Here is a 24,040-nt window from a genome sequence, read left to right as displayed (position 1 = left end):
TTCTTTCTTTGTGACATCTTTGGTTTTGGTATCAGGGTGATGGTGGCCTTGTAGAATGAGTTTGGGAGTGTTCCTCCCTCTGCTATATTTTGGAAGAGTTTGAGAAGGATAGCAGTTAGCTCCTCTCTAAATGTTTGATAGAATTCGCCTGTGAAGCCATCTGGTCCTGGGCTTTTGTTTGTTGGAAGATTTTTAATCAGAGTCTCAATTTCAGTGCTTGTGATTGGTCTGTTTGTGTTTCTATTTCTTCCTGGTTCAGTCTCAGAAGGTTGTGCTTTTCTAAGAATTTGTCCATTTCTTCCAAGTTGTCCATTTTATTGGCATATAGGTGCTTGTAGTAATCTTTCATGATCCTTTGTATTTCTGCAGTGTCAGTTGTTACTTCTTTTTCATTTCTGATTCTATTGATTTGAGTCTTCTCCCTTTTTTTCTTGATGAGTCTGGCTAATGGTTTATCAATTTTGTTTATCTTCTCAAAGAAGCAGCTTTTAGTTTTATTGATCTTTGCTATCGTTTCCTTCATTTCCTTTTTGTTTATTTCTGATCTGATCTTTAAGATTTCTTTCCTTCTGCTAACTTTGGGGGTTTTTTGTTCTTCTTTCTCTAACTGCTTTAGGTGTAAGGTTAGGTTGTTTATTTGAGATGTTTCTTGTTTCTTGAGGTAGGATTGTATTGCTATAAACTTCCCTCTTAGAACTGCTTTTGCTGCATCCCATAGGTATTGGGTCGTTGTGTTTTCATTGTCATTTGTTTCTAGGTATTTTTTGATTTCCTCTTTGATTTCTTCAGTAATCTCTTGGTTATTAAGTAGTGTATTGTTTAGCCTCCATGTGTTTGTATTTTTTCAGATTTTTTTCCCTGTAATTGATATCTAGTCTCATAGCATTGTGTTCAGAAAAGATAGTTGATACTATTTCAATTTTCTTAAATTTACCAAGGCTTGATTTGTGACCCAAGCTATGATCTATCCTGGAGAATGTTCCATGAGCACTTTAGAAGAAAGTGTATTCTGTTGTTTTTGGATGGAATGTCCTATAAATATCTGTTAAGTCCATCTTGTTTAATGTATCATTTAAAGGTTGTGTTTCCTTATTTATTTTTATTTTGGATGATCTATCCATTGGTGAAAGGGGTGTGTTAAAGCCCCCTTCTATGGTTGTATTACTGTCGATTTCCCCTTTTATGGCTGTTAGCATTTGCCTTATGTATTGAGGTGCTCCTATGTTGGCTGCATAAATATTTACGATTGATCCCTTGATCATTATGTAGTGTCCTTCTTTGTCTCTTGTAGTAGTCTTTATTTTAAAGTCTATTTTGTCTGATATGAGAATTGCTACTCCAGCTTTCTTTTGATTTACATTTGCATGGAATATCTTTTTCCATCTCCTCACTTTCGGTCTGTATGTGTCCTAGGTCTGAAGTTGGTCTCTTACAGACAGCATATATACGGGTCTTGTTTTTGTATCCATTCATCCAGTCTGTGTCTTTTGGTTGGGACATTTAATACATTTACATTTAAGGTCATTATCGATATGTATGTTCCTATTACCATTTTCTGAATTGTTTTGGGTTTGTTATTATAGGTCTTTTCCTTCTCTTGTGTTTCCTTCCTAGAGAAGTTCCTTTAGCATTTGTTGTAAAGCTGGTTTGGTGGTGCTGAATTCTCTTAGCTTTTGCTTGTCTGTAAAGGTTTTAATTTCTCCATTGAATCTGAATGAGATCCTTGCTGGCTAGAGTAATCTTGTTTGTAAGTTTTTCCCTTTCATCACTTTAAATAAGTCCTGCCACACCCTTCTGGGTTGCAGAGTTTCTGCTGAAAGATCAGCTGTTAACCTTATGGGGATTCCCTTGTATGTTGTTTGTTGTTTTTCTCTTGCTGCTTTTAATACTTTTTCTTTGTATTTACTTTTTGTTAGTTTGATTAATGTTTGTCTTGATGTGTTTCTCCCTGGATTTATCCTATATGGGACTCTCTATGCTTCCTGGACTTGAGTAACTATTTCCTTTTCCGTATTAGGGAAGTTTTTAACTATAATCTCTTCAAATATTTTTTCAGTTCCTTTCTTTTTCTCTTCTTATTCTGAGACCCCCATAATTCAAATGTTGGTGCATGTAATGTTGTCCCAGAGGTCTCTAAGACTGTCCTCAATTCTTTTCAATCTTTTTTTCTTTATTCTGCTCTGCAGTAGTTACTTCCACTATTTTATCTTCCAGGTCACTTATCCATTCTTGTGCCTCAGTTATTCTGCTATTGATTCCTTCTAGAGAATTTTTAGTTTCATTTATTGTGTTACTCATCATTGTTTGTTTGCTTTTTAGTTCTTCTAGGTCCTTGTTAAACGTTTCTTCTGTTTTCTCCATTCTATTTCCAAGATTTTGGATCGTCTTTACTATCATTACTCTGAATTCTTTTTCAGGAAGACTGCCTATTTCCTCTTCATTTGTTTGGTCTGGTGGGTTTTTACCTTGCTCCTTCATCTGCTTTGTGTTTCTCTGTCTTCTCATTTTGCTTAACTTACTGTGTTTGGGGTCTCCTTTTCTCGGGCTGCAAGTTCGTAGTTCCCCTTTGTTTTTGGTGTCTGCCCCCGGCGGCAAAGGTTGGTTTAGTGGGTTGTGTTGGCTTCCTGGTGGAAGGGACTAGTGCCTGTGTTCTGGCATATGAGGCTGGATCTTGTCTTTCTGGTTGGCAGGGCCACGTCTGGTCATGTGTTTTTGGATGTCTGTGACCTTATTATGATTTTAGGCAGCCTCTCTGCTAATGGGTGGGTTTGTGTTCCAGTCTTGCTAGTTGTTTGGCATAGGGTGTCCAGCACTGTAGCTTGCTGGTCGTTGAGTGGAGTTGGGTTTAGCGTTGAGATGGAGATCTCTGGGAGAGCTTTGGCTGAATGATATTATGTGGAGCCGGGAGATCTCTGGTGGACCAGTGTCCTGAACTCGGCTCTCCCACCTGAGATGCACAGGCCTGACACCCGGGCAGAGCACCAAGGCCCTGTTAGCCATATGGCTCAGAAGGACAGGGAGAAAAAGAGAAAGAAAGAAAGAAAAAATAATAATAATAAAATAAAATAAAGTTGTTAAAATAAAAAATAATAAAATAATTATTAAAAATAAAAAAATAAAAAGTAATTAAAAAAAAAAGCAAAAAGAAAAAGAAAGAAAGAAGAGAGCAGGCAAACCAAAAAACAAATCCACCAATGATAACAAATGCTAAAAACTATACTAAAAACAAAAAAAAATGGATAGACAGAATCCTAGGACAAATGGTAAAAGCAAAGCTGTACAGACAAAGTCACACAAAGAAGCATAAGGATACACACTCACAAAAAGAGAAAAAGGAAAAAAATATATATATATCGTTTCTCCCAAAGTCCACTGCCTCAGTTTTGGGATGATTCGTTGTCTATTCAGGTATTCCACAGATGCAGAGTACGTCAGGTTGATTGTGGAGATTTCATCCGCTGCTTCTGAGGCTGATGGGAGAAATTTCCCTTTCTCTTCCTTGTTTGCACAGCTCCCGGGGTTCAGCTTTGGATTTGGCCCCACCTCTGCATGTAGGTCGCCTGAGGGCCTCTGTTCTTTGCTCAGACAGGACAGGGTTAAAGGAGCAGCTGCTTCGGGGGCTTTGGCTCACTCAGGCCCGGGCGAGGGAGGGGTACAGATGCGGGGCGAGCCTGCGGCAGCAGAGGCCACCATGACGTTGCACCAACCTGAGGCGCGCCGTGTGTTCTCCCGGGGAAGTCGTCCCTGGATCATAGGGCCCTGGCAGTGGCGGGCTGCACAGGCTCCCGGGAGGGGAGGTGTGGAGAGTGACCTGTGCTTGCACACAGGTTTCTTGGTGGCTGCAGCAGCAGCCTTAGCGTTTTATGCCCGTCTCTGGGGTCCACGCTGATAGCCGCGGCTCGCGCCCATCTCTCATTTAAGCGGCGCTCTGAATCTCCTCTACTCGTGCACCAGGAAACAATGGTCTCTTGCCTCTTCGGCAGCTCCAGACTTTTTCCCGGACTCTCTCCCGGCTAGCTGTGGCGCACTAGCCCCCTTCAGGCTGTGTTCACGCTGCCAACCCCAGTCCTCTCCCTGAGATCCGACCTCCGAAGCCCGAGCCTCAGATCCCAGCCCCCATCCGCCCCGGCGGGAGAGCAGACAAGCCTCTCGGGCTGGTGAGTGCTGGTTGGCAGCGATCCTCCGTGCGGGAATCTCTCCTCTTTGCCCTCCGCACCCCTGTTGCTGCGCTCTCCTCTGCGGCTCCGAAGCTTTCCCGCTGCCCATCCCCATCTCTGCCAGTGAAGGGGCTTCCTCGTGTGTGGAAACCTTTCCTCCTTCACAGCTCCCTCCCACTAGTGCAGGTCCCGTCCCTATTCTTTTGTCTCTGTTTTTTCTTTTTTCTTTTGCCCTACCCAGGTACGTGGGGAGTTTCTTGCCTTTTGGGAGGTCTGAGGTCTTCTGCCAGCGTTCAGTAGGTGTTCTGTAGGAGTTGTTCCACATGTAGATGTATTTCTGATGTATTTGTGGGGAGGAAGGTGATCTCCATGTCTTACTCCTCTGCCGTCTTGAAGGTCTCTCTTATTTTATTTTTTTTCCTCAAGTTCCTCAGTTCATTTTATTACTTAAATTTTTATTTCACAAAAAAATGTTCTTGTACATATATTGTGTTTTTATGTATTGGTGAATCTATTTCTATGGAGTGTATTTCCTGGACTGTTACTGCTTTTTTAAAAAGTATTGGTTTTTGTTTATTTGTTTTGCTCATGGTGGTTAATGTTTTTAAAAAATGAAGGGTTTCTGTTTTCACTAACAGCAGAAAAAAGGCAGTTACTTTTGAAATACTGCCAGTAGCAGATCATATAATTCTTTAATTTCTGTCAACTCAGTGAATGTGAAGTGTTATCTCATCATTATTTTCATATATATTTCCATGACTCACATTTTTCCTGGATATTTAAATATACTCTTCTGTGATTTTTCTCTTAAAAACCTTTGCCTGTATTGTTTTTATCCTTAAAAATTGAAAGATGTTCTCTGAATATTCTTCATATTAACTGTTTTCTGTCTTCTCTAAAAATAGTGTTTCCCAATTTACTTATCATATAACTAAATTAGGTTATATTCTGTTACGCAAAAGCACTTAACATTTTTTATAAGCAAATATGTATTTCTTTGAAATTTTTGAGTTTTCTATCTAGACTAGAAAGGTCTCTCAGTTTCTAGCTGATTATATGATATCTTAAATATTCTTCAAAAAGCCTGTTTTATTTCTTTTTACATTAATAAATTTTAAAGCCAATGGATGATTATTGTTCTGATGTGGGGTAGACATCTAACTTTATTTTCCTACAGATGTGTAGCCAGTTGTACAGTCATTACGTGTGAAATGGCTACCAGATTTATCATGTATTATATTCCCTTATATATCAGAATCTATTTTCTGGGCCTTCCATTATTTTCCTGACTTACTGATCTAGTCTTATGCTAATATTATGTGGTTTATGTTTTGTATGGTATCTTAACATTTAGTAAGGTTAGCTACTCTCAGTGTATGTCTTTTTTAATCATTTGGGGGACTATTCTTAGTATTTAATTAAAACAAAATATAATTTTAATTGAAATTGCATTTAATTTATCTATTAGTTTTAGAAGAATTGATTTTTATGGTATTAAATATTCCCACTGAGTAACAGGGTGTGTCTTTCCACTTATTCAGATTCTGTTTTTGTTTTGAATTTTATCGGGATATAGTTGATTTGCAATGTTGTGTTAGTTTCAGGTGCATAGCAAAGTGAATCAGTTACACATATACATATATCCACTCTTTTTTAGATTCTTTTCCCATATAGGCCATTACAGAGTATTGAGTAGAGTTCCCTGTGCTATACAGTAGGTCCTTATTAGTTATCTGTTTTATATACAGTGGTGTGTATGTGTCAATCCCAATCTTCCAATTTATCCCTCCTCCCCTTGTTACCCCCCAGTAAGCATAAGTTTATTTTCTACATCTTAACTCTATTTCTAGTGATATTTTGTAGATAAGTTCATTTGTAGCCTTTTTTTAGATTCTACATATAAGCGATATCATATGATATTTGTCTTTCTCTGTCTGACTTAAGCCATTATTTTAAAACAGGTCATAAATTTCCTTAATGCTTGGGTCTGTGCCTTCATTTGTAGTCTTTTCGTAAGACTGCTTTAATGCCAGAGATCTGTTCATTTGTGTTGAACATGAATTTTTTCGGTGTGGAATTATCAAACATCACATAGAATACTCAATTAGGGGTATATACTTTTCTTTTGAATTGATAAATTATTCGCAACTTTAGGAGTTCGAGGAGCTGTCACTTCTAAAGTTGCATTATTCCTGTTATAATTATCCTTTTCATTCATGTTGGACTACTTTTTTTCCCCCAGGGTTCTGTGTTATTATCACTTTAAAGTTAATATGTGAGTTTGGCAGAATCAGAATGCAGGTTTTCCCCTAGAATCTTGGAGAGAATTTCAAGTCCTGTTTTTGTGTTGCCGTTTATAGCTAATATAATGTAATGGGGTATCCTTTGGGAGATCAAATTAATTATCATGCATCTTTGTATTATGATAGATCTGATCTTTGTAAGATCAGATTATTTATGATAATTAGCCAGCTTTGGGAAGTAGGAGGAATCTTGTCAAAAAAAACCCTGAGCGAGAACACCCACCTCCTCATCTCTGGCTCTCCTGTTTGACACCTCGTTAGTATGCAGGTGCTTCTTCCCAAATAATGTCTGGATTTCCTATGAGTATATTTCTGGGTTTATACTTGGCCTAACATAGTTAAATAGATCATATGTAATAGGCCTTTTCTTTCAGGCTGTTGGAATATTATGATTTTTTAACAATAAATTTTCTTTGCATTTTTAGCCTGTTAAAAAATATTTTGGCTCTCTTTATCAAAGGATAGTATTTCTTCTAGAAAGCTATATATTTGGCTCTGTTTAGTGTATTTAAGCCCCTAACTTGTTTATTTTAAAGTTTAACTTGGATTAAAGAAAGATTCTGTGATTTTTTAAAAAACAACATTGGAGTTGAAATTTATCTTTTTGGATCTCTCCCAGGCTATTTCCATTTAAAATTAAGTGTTCCCAATCTCTGAACTTAAGCCATTGATAAATATCATAAGTGTATTTCTAAAGTCTTTGGTCCTTTCTGAAATTAATTCTTCTTTTCTTTTTTCCCCAGAGATATACTATCAGTTTCCAACAATTATTTACAGATTTAAATGGATAGTACCTAACCAAGTACAGTAATTTCTTTATTAGTGAAGCAGAAATAAACACACGAATAAAGTCAACTTAGGAATAAATATGGAGGACACTAAGCACTATTACAGATAACTTAAATATTATAAAATTGTGACTATAATATCTCAGAATAAATTTAGAATTAAACATTATTTTTAAAATAGTGCCCATGGCCAATTCAGTAGGGCATATTATTTTATCAGTTTGTTACTGTTGTAGTAAGTGATCTTCCAAATTGTCACTAATACTTGCTGTTGAAAGCCAGGAGTTTCACAGGGCACCTGGCTATGTGTTTCAAAACTGCTGCCAGGTAGATCCTTTGTCTTGTGTCTCCACAAATCTGGATAACCAGGGAGAGGCTCAGTGAGGCTGTCACAAGTTTTTCAGGACTGATCCAACAAATAACTTTAAAGCTGGGACTCCTGCAGAGTATGTGACTAAGAAATTAGTGTTCACCGACCCTCTAGCCAACTCCTGGGAGTGTTCTTGTTTTCTTTTATGTTATAATCAAAGACCATATGCTTAGTTCACAAATGCTAGGAAAAGGACAAAGAGGAAAAATAACAGGTAATTGGATGCAGTGAAAGAGAATGGGAGATGATGGCATGTAAAGGAGAGGGAGGGGTAAGGAGACAGAATTCATGAAGCTGGCAAGCTGAGCTCACTCATTGAAGGCTGCCCACATCTCCCTTATCTGGGAGATAGCCATGTTGTTTGTTTGCTGACCTTTTAATACTAAAGCTGCTGGTGCCTCACTAATTGTGAAACCTTTTTAAAGACGTTATTAATAATGGCTTTGAAGATAGCAGAATCCATTTGTATTTTCTGTAGAAATATACCAATTATGCCTATTAGGAGTGTGTAATATCTATTCATACCTTTTAATTATTCATCTCTTCATACCTTTTCTTTAAAATTGACAAATCCTGATCTGAAGGGGTGATTTCATTGCTGATTCATTTAAGTTAATCTTAAAAGTGCAGAAAAGATGTTATGGAGTTTTAAGGAAAGAGAAGGATTTCAGTTAATAATTTATTTGTTTATTTTTAGGATCTGTGGTTGTGGTTCTGGAGAATCTGGCTGTGCTGTATGTGGATGTTGCAAGGCTTGTGCAAGAGAATTGGATGGTCAAGAGGCAAGACAAAGAGGGATTCTTGATGCAGTGAAGGAGATGATACCTTTAGACCTTCTGTTAGGTAGTATTTCTGATAGTCTAAATAATTCCTTTTAGATATGTGTTAAAAAATTAAGATAATAGTTGATTATGCAGTCCTCCGTGTTTGGTAACTGACAGTGTGTCATTGATTAAGGGATGAGATTCTTTTTCTCTTTTTTGCTAAGATCCTTGCAGTAAAAATCATTTGTGTTTTAGACAGTGTTTTTGCTAGCTTTTACTTTCTTGAATTTCATATAGTTCTGTCATATCTATTATAAAACTAATTGACTGACTGACTGTCAATCATCTAGCTGTCCCAGTACCCGGGGTTAACATTGAAGAACACCTCCAGTTACGACAAGAAGAAAAACGGCAACGTGTAATCAGGAGACACAGATTAGATGAAGGAAGAGGTAAGATGTAGCTGCAGAGAAAATGTATATGAAAATACATTTTCTTACCCTATACTGAGACCAGTTAAAAGTTTACAGAATAGGCTGATTTGGTAAGAAATTAAAATTAGTAACATTCTAGTAACTCATGAAAGTATTATGAAAATATTCAGGGTATTACAATTGTGCTAATAATAACATACATTTAATTCGTTAGTGTGTTTATGGCATAAGTCAACCATATTAAAAATTGTGCCATATGCCAAGCATCAAAAACTATTAGCAATGGCAATCTTTAAAAAAATACAAATTCGAAGAACTGTACTTCACCCATATTTTGACTCATCTACTTAACTATGAACACCAAATTAGTTTAGTATTTTAAGTTCTGATTTCTTACTCATTTACAATTATTATCATTTGGGCATAGTCTCACCGCTCTTCCTTCCAATTTAGTGCATAATTATGCTTTTATGTATCTTTCCGGCAAAAGCTTATTCTGGTTATGTACAAGAAGGGTAAGTTGGAGGGTCTGCAGGTTTTAATTGCAAAGATAGATTTATTATCTATCTTTTCCTCATTGTTTATGACCATTTCTCAGCCTAAAAACTACATTTAACAGTGATTATAGTATTTTAGTATATATCCAACAAGCAGAGATAAATATAAGTATTACTAAAGTTATTCTTGCCCAATAGAATCTTTTCTTTGTAGGATTAAGACAGATTGTTACAAAGGTCTGTAATTTTATTCCTCTGCTAGGCAAAATTTTGATTCGAAATATTTAGTGATATTGTGTATTTTAATACTTATTAAAATGGCATGGTATATGATACAGGAGATAAAACCTATTACTCATTTAACCATCATTACAGACTTTTTTAGGCATTCCTTTTTTTAATATAAAATGGAGTAAGTATTGACTATAAAATGTATAGCACACATGGTGATTCTGTTTTTATTAAACTTAGGTCATAAAACATCTGCTTAGAACTTGAAGATTGTTCTGTATAGTGTCTAATAAGCAATGCTGAGGAATTAATACAGTGAATATTTGCTGTTAGTTTGGCTTTGTTTACATAAAATAATTGCCTTTAAATGATATTTTAATGAGATTAATGTATCTACTCTTATTTATATTATATAAATGTATGAGAAAATTGCATATTAAATGTTTTGTAGAGAATAGGGTAAAATTTAAGTTCTGGGTCTTTATGACACATGGTAATTAAGTGATAATTCCTTTTGTATTAATAGTATGATTTGCTTAAGGTTAATTACTAGTGATACTTTTACTACCTGGTTTTTTTTTTTTTTTTTAAATATTAGGTTGAATCATATGAAATGACCTACAAAAACCAGCAATTTCCTATGTTTCAACCAAAGTATAGCAAATCCTTGTGATGACATTTAATTACTTGCCTAACGCTATATATCTTATTTTTTTCTCTCCCTCTATAAAAAGCTATTCTTCTCTAGGTATAGTATATATTTCTGTATATCAGAAGTAAAAGAACATTGATGATGCACTGGTTATTCAACAAAACTTTGTGATAGCAGAATATTCTTTTGCCTTTTATTTTAAAATGTATCATAGACCTTTAAAACATAAACTCTAACCCTTTAAAAGTTAAAAAAAAACCCTCCATTATTTAAATATTTATGGAAATTAGATTATTGTATCTGTGCTTTAACAAGCTTTCCCGGCGATCCTGAGGGTGCTGAAGTGTGAGAACCGCTGCTCTAGGGCAGTGATGTTCAAAGTTTGTTACATGGGCCTTCTACATCAGAGTCACCTGGGCCTCATGCTTCAGCATTTCTGCCTGAGGGTCCTCGATACAGATTTGAGTCACATGCACAGTGTTCTAGGGCTCTTGTTTGACACCATGCTAGGGAAGATTGTTAGTCTCATTTTGTCCTCATGAGGAACAGGAATGTCAAATAAATTTTTAGTGTTCCAACTGCCACACATACATACTTATCTTTTCTCCACCCCCCCTGCCCCCCGCCCCCCTTGGCTTCTGCTTGGTATTTTTTAGATAACTAACAGTTAGCAGTCTGCTGGTAATTATGCTTATTAGTAATTGGCTTTACCTGTGTTGAAATTTCAGCCTTTCAGTATTAGATTAAGTTAAATTATTTTACTTGATTTATCTATCTCATCCTGTTTACCAAGTTTGTGTTATTTGTTTTAAAGTTGATCAAAATTTTAGGACCTAGCTCTTGTATTAAAGCCTTGCTCATCAACCTCAGGCCTATTGATGTAGTTCAGCTGCTGTTTATGACAGATTCTTCTGTTGCTGTTGAAACCCCCAAAAGTAGTGTGGTTACTACTTTTTGATAAAGTTGGAACTTTAATTTTTTTATGCTATTAGTCTTCCAGATAATACTTTTCTTACCTATATATTCTTAGGTACCAATAGTATTCATTTACAGATTTTATTTCAGTGGTGTTTGTGATCATTTTTAGTTTGTTTTTAGATTAGACAGAGTTGATTGATACATAAGTTCTCTGAGACTTGTATTAACTTTACAAGTGGAGTGCTTGTTCAGTGGGATTTTTAAGTAGAACTCTTTAAGTCATCAGGACTCCTGGGTGATTGTATCAATGTTCTTATCTTTATATTCCTTCTCAGCGCTCTGTTTTAAGGAAAACTAAGCCCAAATAATGTTGCCTATTTTTCCTTCTTTCTTTTTCCCCTAAATGTCAAATCAAAATTCCGTGATTGTGAGCTGTCGATGGGGTGAGTTACGTCCTGGTTTGCCTGGGACAGTCCCATTTTATGCCTACTGTTCGGACGTATTTCTTACAGTGCCCCCTTTTGCTCTCGGTAGAGAGTCTCATTTGGATAATAAGTTATATAGTTAGCATAGCTGTATAGCATGGTGGTTGAAAATATGGGTTCTGAAGTTAGACTTTGGTTCATATCCTGGCTTCTTAAGTTTTACTTGGAGTATAACCACTCTGAACCTCAGTTTCCCTACCTTTAAAATGAAGATTACAACTGTACCTACGTTAAGTAGGGGTGAGGATTAAGTGACTTGCATGAAAATGCCTGACATATACTAAGCCCTGGGTAAATGGTGATGATGGCGATGGTGATGATGAGGATGCTAGTGGTGGTGGTGGGCTATTTAGTAAACTGCTGTTCTCTCTGGATTTGATTCTTTTCCAGCTCTGGCCTCTCCTCTACTTGATTGCTTTTCTCGCAACATTGGGATGCTCATCACAAAATTTTGATTATTATTAATAAAACCCCCTACATCATCTGTAGAATAAAATGATTCTATTTTGATAGAAAAAAAATCAGTTTCCCATAGTCACAAATTAGAATGTAAAAACAAGTTTATTATAGTCTCTCCAGTTTCAAAGTGATTGAGAAGTTATTGCTATTGATTTTTAAGCCTCGAAAACCATTAAGTTTTCTTGATTTGACATGTCAAATCCAGTATTAGCTGATCTTCCAATACTACATTAAAGTCTCCTTTTAAAGTAAAATATTATATGAAGCACATGGAAAACATAAGTAAGAAAAAAATATCAATGTAATTCTCATCCAAAGATAACCACTATAGAATTTTGGTATACTTTCTTAAAGGTTTTCTATGCATACTTTTTTGTTTAGACATTTTACATCATTTCATACTGTGATATATATCGGTGTACTGTTTTTTCTCCTTAATAGTTATATCATACATTTTTTGTGCCTTATTGCAATACCATATTAAAGTAATACAGGAATTTAGGTTAAAGGTTTTCCACAAACCTATCCTTTAATTAAATTATTACTTTTATTTATTTCATCGGTATCTTCTAATTGAGTTTTATACATTTCCAGTTACATTACTGACTGAATCTTTTTTTTTATATATAAATTTATTTATTTATTTATTTATTTATTTATTTATTTGGCTGTGTTGGGTCTTCGTTGCTGCACTCAGGCTTTCACTAGTTGCGGCGAGCGAGAGCTACTCTTTGTTGCAGTGTGTAGGCTTCTCATTGCGGTGACTTCGCTTCTCTTGTTTGGAGCACGGCCTCTAGGCACGCGGGCTTCAGTAGTTGTGGCTCGCGGGCTCTAGAGCACAGGCTCAGTAGTTGTGGTGCACGGGCTTAGTTGCTCCGCGGCATGTGGGATCTTCTCGGACCAGGGCTCAAACCCATGTCCCCTGCATTGGCAAGCGGATTCTTAACCACTGTGCCACCAGGAAGTCCCGCACTGACTGAATCTTATATTTCATATATTTGCTTAATGTTATAGTATGTACATTTTAAAAAATTTTCCAGCAGTTTTTTCCTTGCCTTCCCATTCTCTTTTACCAAGCAAATGAGGTTTAGTCTAATAGGTATATTTCTGTATCTTACTCCATTAAAATATAATCATGTGCAGATATCTATACATATGTGAGCATGTAGGCATATGTTTATTTACAGAAGGGATATTGTATTAAATATACAGTTGTTTGCAACACCTTTTTCCCATTTTACAGTACAACATAAACACATACTAATGAACATGGATCTATCACATTCTATTTAATAGCTACATAACAATTCATAATATGTCTGTATCACAGTTTATTCAGCCATTATTTTGTTGATGGTCATTAAGGTTATTTTCAGGGTTTTGTGGATTTTGCTCTAATAATATATTCTTAAACTTGTAGCCATATGTAGTGGAATTTTTGTTTATATAATAGAGCTTCCCAGAAATAGCATATTTGGGCCAGAGAGTATGTATGTTTTAAATTTTAACAGATATTTCAAATTTTTAAAAAAATGTTATAGGAATTTATCTTCCTAAGACTAACATATGAGAGTGGTGTTTTCCTGTAGCACCACCTGTATTAGGTATTATTTTTAATTTTTGCAAAACGTTGGTGAACGATGTTATGTCCTTGCTAATTTAAATAGCACAGAAGTACTTTTTCTTTATAAATCTTGTTTTAATGGCTGATTATTATTCCAGTGAGAAAATATACCATAGTTTTTGATTAACTGTTCTTCTTTTTGGATTGTTTTAATTTTTCATTACCATTAATAAGGTTATAATAACGCCTTTGAGCTGAAATCTTTTAAAAAATATTTCAGTTTTCCTTAGAACAGATTTCTGTATGTATAATTACTGGGCCAGAGGATAATAATAATTTTTAGGTTCTTGAAATGTATCACCAATGACTTTCTGAAAGTCACTCCGTACTTTCCCACTCTCAGGTTTTGCCAGCTGCCCCTCCAGTGTGCTTAATTTTGTCATAGCACACCATCATAATTTCTTCTTGAGTTTTCTGTAAACTTTCCCTCAACCATTAGACTGTGAGCTTCTTGAATCAGAGATGGGGTCTTGTTTATCCAAGTGTTCCTAGAACCTTGCATGGTGCCTGAAATTGGCCAGTACTTAATGTGTGCTTGTTGACTAACTGAAAACGTTTCATGGACTTCTCATCGCCTCTACAATGAAGTGTAATGGTATCAAAAGACATTAATTATCTCTTTTGTATATTCATCTCCAAACTCATATCCCACTACTTTCTGCCTCATAACCTTATATTCCATCCATTTCAGCTATGTTTGTGTGTGTGTGTTTTTTTTCCCTCTCATCCCATTTATTAACGAAACAGTAAGACAAGATACACTGCAGGAAAACACCAACCATCCTTTCACATCAGGCTGAACGAAGCACAGTGATTTCTCCCCTTCATTCCCCCCACCCCCACCCCAGTTCGCCTAACCCCATCCACATCAGTTGAATTTTGAGGTTCTTTGATTGGGAGGACCAGTGGAGAGGGAGTGGGATGAGCAGTGGAGCTGTGATCCTGGCCTCCTCTAAGTAAGTCCCAGGAGAAGGGAGCTGCAGGCCCGGTCAGGCAAGCAGAAATTGTATTTGGTGGCTCCCTGAAGTGGTTGCGCTTCCCTGTTCTGTGTTCCAGCCCCCAGGGGAAGGTATGGCAGTAGAGGGTGGCCAGGTCAGTGCTGCCGAAGCGTGGTCCGCTCACCAACGCAACATTTCTAGAGAGCAGTGAGCTGATTCCCCAGTGGTGAGCAGGGGACCGCATATGAATTGGGACCTGCAGGCCAATGTATCCCTGAGGAGAAGTCCACAAGAACAATTCAAGAAACTAGTAAGAAACAAGGGGCAGAAAGCTGTAGGACAGAAGCACAGCAGGCTTCTGGAAGGCTGGAGATTCCTTCTTGCAAGGCGGGATCATTCCCACCTGCCAAAGTCCATGTCCCACAGATAACATTTCACCTTCAGTCAAGAAAGACGCAGAGGGGGGAAAAAGGCTCATTTGAACTTGATCCCCAGCTATGTACTTCAGACTGTAGCTCCATAACTACCCTTTCACCCAAAACACAGCCCCTGCCCAGAACCACAGTGTCTGGAAACCAAGGTGGTCCTGGAGAGAAAATGGTGTCTAAGGGGGTAACATTCCATTTGGGTACATTGCAGCCATTGGAGCCCCTGGTCTGGGGAGAGCAGCTGGGTTTGTGCCAGGGAGGCTCCCCACTCTAGGAAATGGGACCAAGGTCTTGCTTGCAGGGCCATTCATCCCTGGAAAGGAAGCTGGGCTTAGACCCAGGGTCCCAGCTGGCCTTGCGAAAGGAGCTGGGTTGATACCCACAGGGCCTGCTGGTGAAGAGCCTTGGGAGCTGACCTGGGGGAATTAACCTGACCAGGGCCTGATGGGCCAGTAGACCTTGGGAAGGTAGCTGGGTTGGAGCCTAGTGGCCCAGAGGCTCTTGGGAAAATTGCTGGACTTGAGCCCTGGAGGCCAGCAGACCCCTGGAAGTTAACTGAGTTTGAAGCCAATGTGTTAGAAGACTGAGAGAAATCAGCTGGGTTCAATCCCCCTGAACCTGTCCCTCTTGGAAAAGGATTAGCCTTTACTCCCATGGGGCCAGCGGGCTTGAAAAATGAGCTGAATTAGGGCTAATGGGGCCAGGAGCCCTCGACATGGGATTGGCCCTGGAAGGCCAGTTCCCTGAGAGCCAGGACCCGAGTTTGGGCCTGTGGGGCCAGGTGTGCTGGCCGTGGAAGATGGGCTTGTGCCCACATTTCCAGAAGCTTGTGAGAAAGCAGCTGAATTTGCTCCTAGAAGACCAGCTGCTCTTAGAATGGGGGCGAGATTTAGGCTTTGAGGTCCAGCCATTCTTACGACCAGACCCTGTGCCCAAGAGGCCACCCGCTCTGGTGCCCAAATTAGGGCTTGGGCCCAGGCCACCTGCCCTGGGATTAGGCCCAAGGCCTCGGCCCAGGCCACTTGATCTTGGGTTGGGCGCAAGGCCAGGGCCTGGAAACGTACCTGACCTCGGGGCAGGGTTTGTACCTACAAAGCCTGATCTCAGATTGGGACTTGGTCTGGGGCCCAGGCCAACAGGTCTAGGATTGGGAGGACCATCCCCAGATGTCAACAGGACACCTGCTCTCAGGTTGGGTCCAGATCCAGGGCCCATGGGGCCACCACTTCTGAGGTCAGGACCTGTTCTCAGAACACCACTTGGCCTTGGGTTGGACATAGGACCTGGCCCTGGGAGACTCCCTAACCTTGGGTTAGACAGAGGCCCTGGGCCTGGAAGAGCCCCTGCTCCAGGATTTAGAGCTGACCCTGGGCTTGGGCCCAAGAGACCACCCAGCCTTGGCAAAGAAACTGCACCTGTGCCAGTGGGATTCATCCCTCTTGGAAAAGAAGCCATGCTTGGGTCACGAGCACCAGCAGGGAAAGGTGCTGGATTTGAAGCCAGTGAACCTGATGAAGTTGGAAAAGGAAATGGGTTCCTTGGAAATGGGGCCAAATTTCCACCAAGAGAGCCTGCTGCCATAAGGAAGGGATCTGAGTTCATACCCAGTGGGTGGCCTATGTTTAAAACAGGACCCCCTTGTGGTCCCAGGGAACTATCCATCTGTCCTTGAGGTGGCAGCGGAGCGTGAGTCCAAGGAGTTGGCCTCTCTCTAGGAAAATCTGGGGTTCTTTCATACTTTCTTGGGGACATTGGTGATAATAGGCTTGGGGCGAGTTTTGAAAAGGATCTTGTTTTTGATGAGTGCTGTCACCAGGTGCGGGGTGCCATTCTCGCAGCCAAGATCATCACAGTCTTGCTCCCCCCCCCCCCCGCCCCGGGAGTGTGTTTAACAAGGACGGCAAAGGTTTTCTCCAGGTGGATGGTTTTCCCATACAGGATATGATGCCCCACGTTCAGCACCGGGATTCCCTCAGTGGTGCAGGTCTCCCAGGAGGTTTCCAGCTAACCCAGTGCTGTAGCGAGCCTCGATCTCCCCCTGTAGCTCCATCAGCACCCATTCTGCCAGGCCTCCAGCCCCAGCACTGGAAATAACCATCTGCACCATGAGCTTTCCGTCTTTAAAAAGCAACTGAAAATAAGCTGCAATGGCCGCCGCCGAGCGCAGCGCCGCGCAGCCAACGGGTGACAACCAAACCTCCTGCCGCTGTTGCCATCGCCGCCGCGAACACTCGTGTGTGTTTTTAATGACCATACAGTAATGTTGTTTATGTCTTCGTGCTTTTATAAATCCTATTCCTTTTACCTGGAATGCCCTCTCTTCTCTTCTTTCTCTCTTGGCAAACTTTTTCTCATTTTTTGAAATCTCTCTTTTTTTCTTTTTTTTTTTTTTTGGCTGCATTGGGTGTTCGTTGCTGTGCGTAGGCTTTCGCTAGTTGTGGAGAGCAGGGGCTACTCTTCGTTGCGGTGCGCGGGCTTCTCATTGTGGTGGCTTCTCTTGTTGCGGAGCACAGGCTTCAGTAGTTCTGGCCTGCGGGCTCAGCAGTTGTGGCTCGCAGGCTCCAGAGCACAGGCTCAGTAGTTGTGGCGCACGGCCTTAGTTGCTCCGCGGCATGTGGGATCTTCCTGGACCCAGGCTCGAACCCGTGTCCCCTGCATTGGTAGGTGGATTCTTAACCACTGCACCACCAGGGAAGTCCCTCTTTGAAACCTCTTTGATTCACTCAAGTTGATTTGATCACTTTTCATCCTTCAGGATATGATGTGTACAGATTTACTTTATAACATTTATTAGAACATATTGCAACTCTTTGTTTTTATTCTGTCTTCCCTGGTGGACTGAATTGGAATGAGATCTGTGTCTTTGTCATTATATCTATGATACCTAGCATCTGTTACATTAAAGATAATCAAAAATGTTTGGTGAATAAATGAATGACTTAACTATGTAAGAAAAATTATTTTAGTCCATGGGATACAAGAGTATTTTAGAACCTGGTAACTTGATATTATAAATGGTAACTTAAGTTGAGCTCGAGTGATGTACTTTCTATGTGTGATTGCCAGTGGGCCTTCTGTATTTATGTATAGAAAGGACTCTGAAAAGATTGAATTTATGAGAGACTAAATAACTCTGAATATTATGGGTATAATATTTTTATGGAAAGGAATAGTATCTCAGGCAGGCCACAGAAATTAGAAAATGGTAATACAGCTTAATATTATTGTTATTTTAATATTTACAATTCTTGGTATAGTTGGAAAGTGTCTTACACGTTTTAGAATGATTTATATTATCTGCTTTAGTAAATCAATTGAAAAATAGGGCAAGTTGAAGAAATGACATGTGTTCATATTCGAAATGTATCTCATTTTATTATATTTTAAAGATGAAGCTTAGTTTATATAATCTTAGTTTGAAAATGATTGATACTGCGTTACTGGAAAATAATATTTAATTCTTCTATTAACATTAAATTAGCATATTTCTACCTGTAGTAATCATAGAATATGTTATTCTTGGTTTTTCATAGAATTGATGCTGCTTGTGTTTTTTTCTATATCTAGAGACATAATTTAAATATATTTTTTTCTACCCATTGTTTAATGTTTAATGCAGGGTACTTTGGTATTTAATATGACATTTGTCAAATTTTATTACAGAGCAGTAGTTTCATTTTGTCGCATTGTTAGAAAAATTAGTTATAGCTGAAGATCTATAGAGAATCACAGAAATTTAATTAAAAATGTTCAGTGCATATATACTGTCAATTTCCTTTTCAAATACTGGTTACTTCTTAACTGTCAAATTTAGTGTTTTGAAATTTGTAAGCATTTTTGATATTGCTAAAACTCAAGGAAGCTGTGGTTCTGTTCTGTAAGAAAAGAACTAAAATTTTAAGGTATAATTTAAATTTTTCTTTTCAAGCTAAACAGTAATGGGGAAAACAGTTTTTAAATTTTATTGAAATTAATTTGGCTACAGATTTTTTTCTTAAATACTGTATAAGTAGAAATGACTGTAATCTGTGTCAGTGTATATTTATGTATATATGTATATGTACATAGAGGAGCTTCAGAAAGAAATTGTTTTATGAGAGAACCGTTAATGTTCTAAAAATGTTACTGGGTTTAGAGTCCCCTCTTCATCATCAGTATGAAATTCAGCTTATCCTTGTGTCTGATTTTGTGTATGTGGTTAAAATCATAAAGTTAGATTTATCTTTTTTAGAAAATCAAATCAAATGCAGCTTATACAATTCTGTCTTTATAAAGCAGTGATTTTATATATATACATATACATGTATATATGTGTGTATGTTGTATGTATGTATGTATGTATTTGTATGTATATAAATGTGTATGTATATAAATATGTATATCGCAGATCATAGTAATTTTTTGTTTTTGTTTTGTTTTTGACCACCTTGTTTTCTTACCTCTATGACAGAATGTAGTTGTCAGTAACATCTTGGTTTTGTATCAAGATTGATATGGATATTAAATCTTGAAGACCTTGTTAAAATTTAATCATTAATTTAAAACTTTGTTGGTGTTTGGTATTTTAAAAGGAAAGATATTTGTTTTTAATGAACGTGTGGTTTACCAAGTTTGAATATATATGATATTAAAAGATTTGTAAGATAATTTGATTTATTCTATTTGAACTCTCTGATTATCTATTTGAGACTATTAATAACTACCTAATAATTTTATAAGTTTAAAAGATCAGAATGTTTACTTTATTGACTATATTTAAGATAATAAAACTTGTGTATAGAATGGTGAATAGGTTATGGTTGGGAGTGGGAGGTTAACGGGGCGGGGGGGGATTTGGGAGAAAAGTATCATGTCCAAAACTTTAATTTCCATGCTTTTTAGTTTGAATTAGTTTTGTTCATTGTAGTGTTTTCATTTTGTAAGCTTTTCTATGCACATACAAAATGTTTCTCCTCAGGCCCCCTTGTATTTGCTGGTCCTATTTTTATGAACCATCGAGAACAGGCTCTAGCCAGACTCAGATCCCATCCAGCACAGCTAAAGCATAAACGGGACAAGCACAAAGGTATTTGGTCTTCCTTATCAACTAGGTGGGATACTTTCCCAATTTCTTCCACTTATTCGAATTTTGTCTCTGGGAAAATGCACAAACCTAATTCTTCTACTTTGCTTCTATCATTATTATATAGCCTGAGGAGAAAGAACATGCTGAAAGTGTACTGTTTGTCAGTAACTGTCAATCTTATTTTATTGTATTTTTTTGGTTAACTTTAATTAAAAAGAAGACATTTTACAGTATATCTTTTTCTTTTCCATTCCTTTTCAAATTTCCTAAAGTTAAGGGAAGGTAGAAAAAATAATTATTGCTCTCTATTTTATATACTTTATTATCTGCTCTTAGATCACTGCCATCTGGCATTTTGCAGTCCTTTTCTCTTTTTTTAATTCTGTTTATTTGCTTTAGAATTAACAGAATTGCTAAATTCAGTGTATAAAGTAATAATGAGTTGATTGCTACAGCGCTTCCATTGTTTTAATATAAAAGTTTATATTCACAATACACATGATTTATTTGATATTTGATATATTCCTAAAACAAGATTATTTTTCCTTAAACCACAGATTATGGGTCAACTAAGATCAGGAAAGAATTTAATGCAGAGAACTTATAAATTTATGTATAAATTCTGCCTTGAATCCTGGCATGGGAACCAAGCACTCTTTGAGGAGTACAACTTAAACCTACTGTTTTCTTAAATGCCTGAAATAAACCCTGCAAAATAGAAGATTTTAAAAACACATATTCCATGCAAATTAATCTAACTAATGTTTTGTCTTTTTTTGGGGCTGCAAAACTGTTATAGACTAATTTTATTTTTAAACTTTCATATGCCATATATTATAATCAACTTTATTTTTCTTTGCCTGTTTCAATCTATCAGTTTGTCACTCAAAGCAAAAATGCAAAACAAAACAGACAAAAACCCCTGTTTTTAGTAAAAACACAAATAGAGCACTACTCAAGTTATATTCTGCAGAAATAAAAATTGAGAGTATTTTAAGTCTAATGTGATTAACCGTAGTAAAATTTGTGATTGCTTTATTTACTGGGTGCTCTAACAATGCCATTAATATTTAAATCTAAGGAATAATATTTGGGGTGTGCTATGTAAATTATTTTGGTTATTGCTAGAATCTCTGATCTCACATTTTCTACCCTGCCAGTATTAGAACAGATTTTATCAAGTGTCTTTTTCTTGCCAATTATATGAAAGTGGACTTCTTCCAGTACTTCACCGGAGGTTAACTATTCACATTTCAATAAACAGTTTTAAAACTTTTTCAGCTCCATGTTAGTATCATATAGGCAGTCATCTTTGTTTTTTTCCAGAATTTTAAAATGAAATGCTAAAGAAAACCAAGGTTACAAACTTAAAATAGACTTTTTACAATGTCACACTGATTAGCTATAGAAATCACTCAACGATAGCAAGCCTTACTTCCATCTTGTCTGCCACAGGGTAACCTCTTTGGAAGGACTTACTTTGTAGTATTACAGTATAAGGCCATTTTATTTTTAATCATCAGATTGTATGGTTTTATTGAGTGGAATAGTTTCATCTCTTTACCACCAAAATGAATTTAAAGTGTAAGTATTACTTTATCAGATGGTGTCCCATTTTATCTAGAGAGTATTAACTTAACACTCACTGTACATCCACAGATTCGCTTTCCGTTACTCCCTTTGCATTCGCTGTTCCTGTCATTTAATCCCCTTGCCAGTCACTGCTTTTACTCCTGCTGCATATAGACATAGTCTTTTAATAAATTATTTTTCCTACGTACATTTTTTTCTCTTTTGTATTACCGTGTTTATCTTGCACTGACAAATTCACTGTATTAATTGCTGTGTTCTGTCTTACATTTAATTATGTTGGTGGTACACCATTGTAGGATAATAATGATTTAAATTTTCTAGACTATGACTTTTTTGTAGAGGTGTGTGGAGGGTAAGAACTGTGGATTTATTGTTAACAGGAGTGAGTTCTAAGATGGAAAGTTGGAAAGCTTCTGGCTGATTGGAAAGAATTCAGAGAAGGTCACAGAATCTATCCTATACAGGCAAATTTTGACCAGAGGCAAAATAGTGTGTAAGACGGAATCAGTTATGTATAACATATAATCCATATAACATATAGTATTTAAAGAATGTAACTGTAGACTATATTTTAAACAGTTATCTGAATTAACATTTGTTTCAACTATTCAGTGCCTTACGTAGAAAAAAAAGATTTTAATGTACTACTCCTAGTTAGGAACATTAGAATTATTCTGGAGATAGTCTTGAAGTGACTGATGTGAAAATCTGAAGGCGCACTCAAAAACATCTGTGTGTATTTTACACCTGTTTTCTGTAAAGAAACAGTGTGGTGTAATGGAAATACAGCCTTTGGAATTAGGCCTCAGTTTTAATCCTGTTTTTCATTTACTAGAACTGTGTGGCCGTTCATAAATTTCTTAATCTCTTTGGTTTCAGTTTCCTTCTTTTAAAAATAAGAATGATAATTCCTAACTGAAGATGTTGATATGAAGATTAAATTAAGATATGTGTGTGTGTGTGTATATGTATATACTTTGCAAATAAAAATTCTCCATGAATACTAGCTTGAATTCTTTGAATTCCTTGCATCCTCTTTTAGAATTATCTTAAAGGTACAAAATTTGAGATTTGTTAAATGTGTAATTATTTTTACAAAAGATTTAAGATGTCAGCCATTTGGTGGTGGTAAAATGCGTGAGCCTTATTTTTGATCAATTTCTAAAACTGCTCTACCATTTATTACTTTGGGCTGGCTACTTAACCCCTCTAAAGCCTTGGTTTTCCCAACTGCAAAATGGAATAACAATACCCTTATCATCGGATTATTGTATTGATTAAGGAGAGCAACAATAATATTGACTGAACACTTTTCATACATTATTGCACTTATTTCTCATAAATACCTTGTGAGGTAATGTACCATTATTCCTATCTTATAGATGGGAAAACTAAAACTCAAAAAGATCCAGTGTCCAGTTATCGTAAAACTAGCAAATAGTAGAGCCAGGATTCCAATCCAAGTCTCTTAGGCTCCAGTGCCCAAAAGCACTATCCACTGTGCTATTTAAATTTTCAGTGTTTAGCACAGAGGTGTTTAGCAAATTGTAATTACTACTGCTTTGCTCTTTTATTTTAGTGATTTCATTCAAAGTACTCACTGTGTTTTGTGATACATTCAGTGATATATGCATGCTTATAAGATTACCCAAAAAGTATAGATTTAAATAAAAATTAAAAGTTAGAGTCCTTTAGATACTGAATCCTCTTTTCTCTGTGTGTGTACACAAATATGCATAAATAATGTATATATACATACAATACTGTAGTTAACATATCTGTCAAAACTTTATAGCTATCATAGTTTCAGTATCGTATGATACATGTATGAACATACTCATATTAGGGAAAATACAGATATACCTAAATGGCCAATTATAAGAATATTTAAGCCTAACTTTCCTAAAAATGTGAGATTAATTTTATTGCTGCTCATTGACACTTTACTGAGTAATGAGCTTGGGGAGAATTTATCTTGCTGAATTTCGCTTGCTAGTTCTTGAATTTACACTAGATTCTTGACTGTTTATTAGGTATCTTTTTTCTTTGATAAACTTTTGTAAATTTCTAAATTATTAGAATTGTACTTAATTTTTTGAACTGACATAAAATTCCAGATACAGATGTATATTTAAAAAATTCTGTCACTGCTGCTACTAGTGATCAAGAACCTTATCCCTGTTTTTTTCTTATAATAACAATATTTTCACCGTCTGTAATAATTGAAAAATTATTTTATATAAAGGTTTGTTTAGATGCACTTGAACAAAATGTTTCTAGTATTATTTTTTACCTCTAAATAATAGCTAGTACTCTTTTAATCACTATGATTTT

General features: G+C 36.9%; 1 protein-coding gene and 1 pseudogene across 1 annotated transcript in view; one reads left to right on the top strand and one right to left on the bottom strand.

Moving 5' to 3' along the window:
- Nucleotides 1–24,040, top strand: part of MYCBP2 (MYC binding protein 2) — a 270,931-nt gene that overhangs the window by 74,922 nt on the left and 171,969 nt on the right. The window contains 3 exon segments of the mRNA XM_036831466.1: nucleotides 8,316–8,461; nucleotides 8,733–8,834; nucleotides 20,006–20,113. Of these exon segments, the coding sequence (XP_036687361.1) occupies nucleotides 8,316–8,461; nucleotides 8,733–8,834; nucleotides 20,006–20,113 (356 nt within the window).
- LOC118884106 lies at nucleotides 13,038–17,123 on the bottom strand (annotated as a pseudogene).

The sequence above is a fragment of the Balaenoptera musculus genome, chromosome 18, assembly GCF_009873245.2.
Source record: "Balaenoptera musculus isolate JJ_BM4_2016_0621 chromosome 18, mBalMus1.pri.v3, whole genome shotgun sequence".
Lineage (NCBI taxonomy): Eukaryota > Metazoa > Chordata > Mammalia > Artiodactyla > Balaenopteridae > Balaenoptera > Balaenoptera musculus.
Note: the sequence above shows the minus strand (reverse complement) of the source record. Positions and strands in the feature narration are given on the sequence as shown.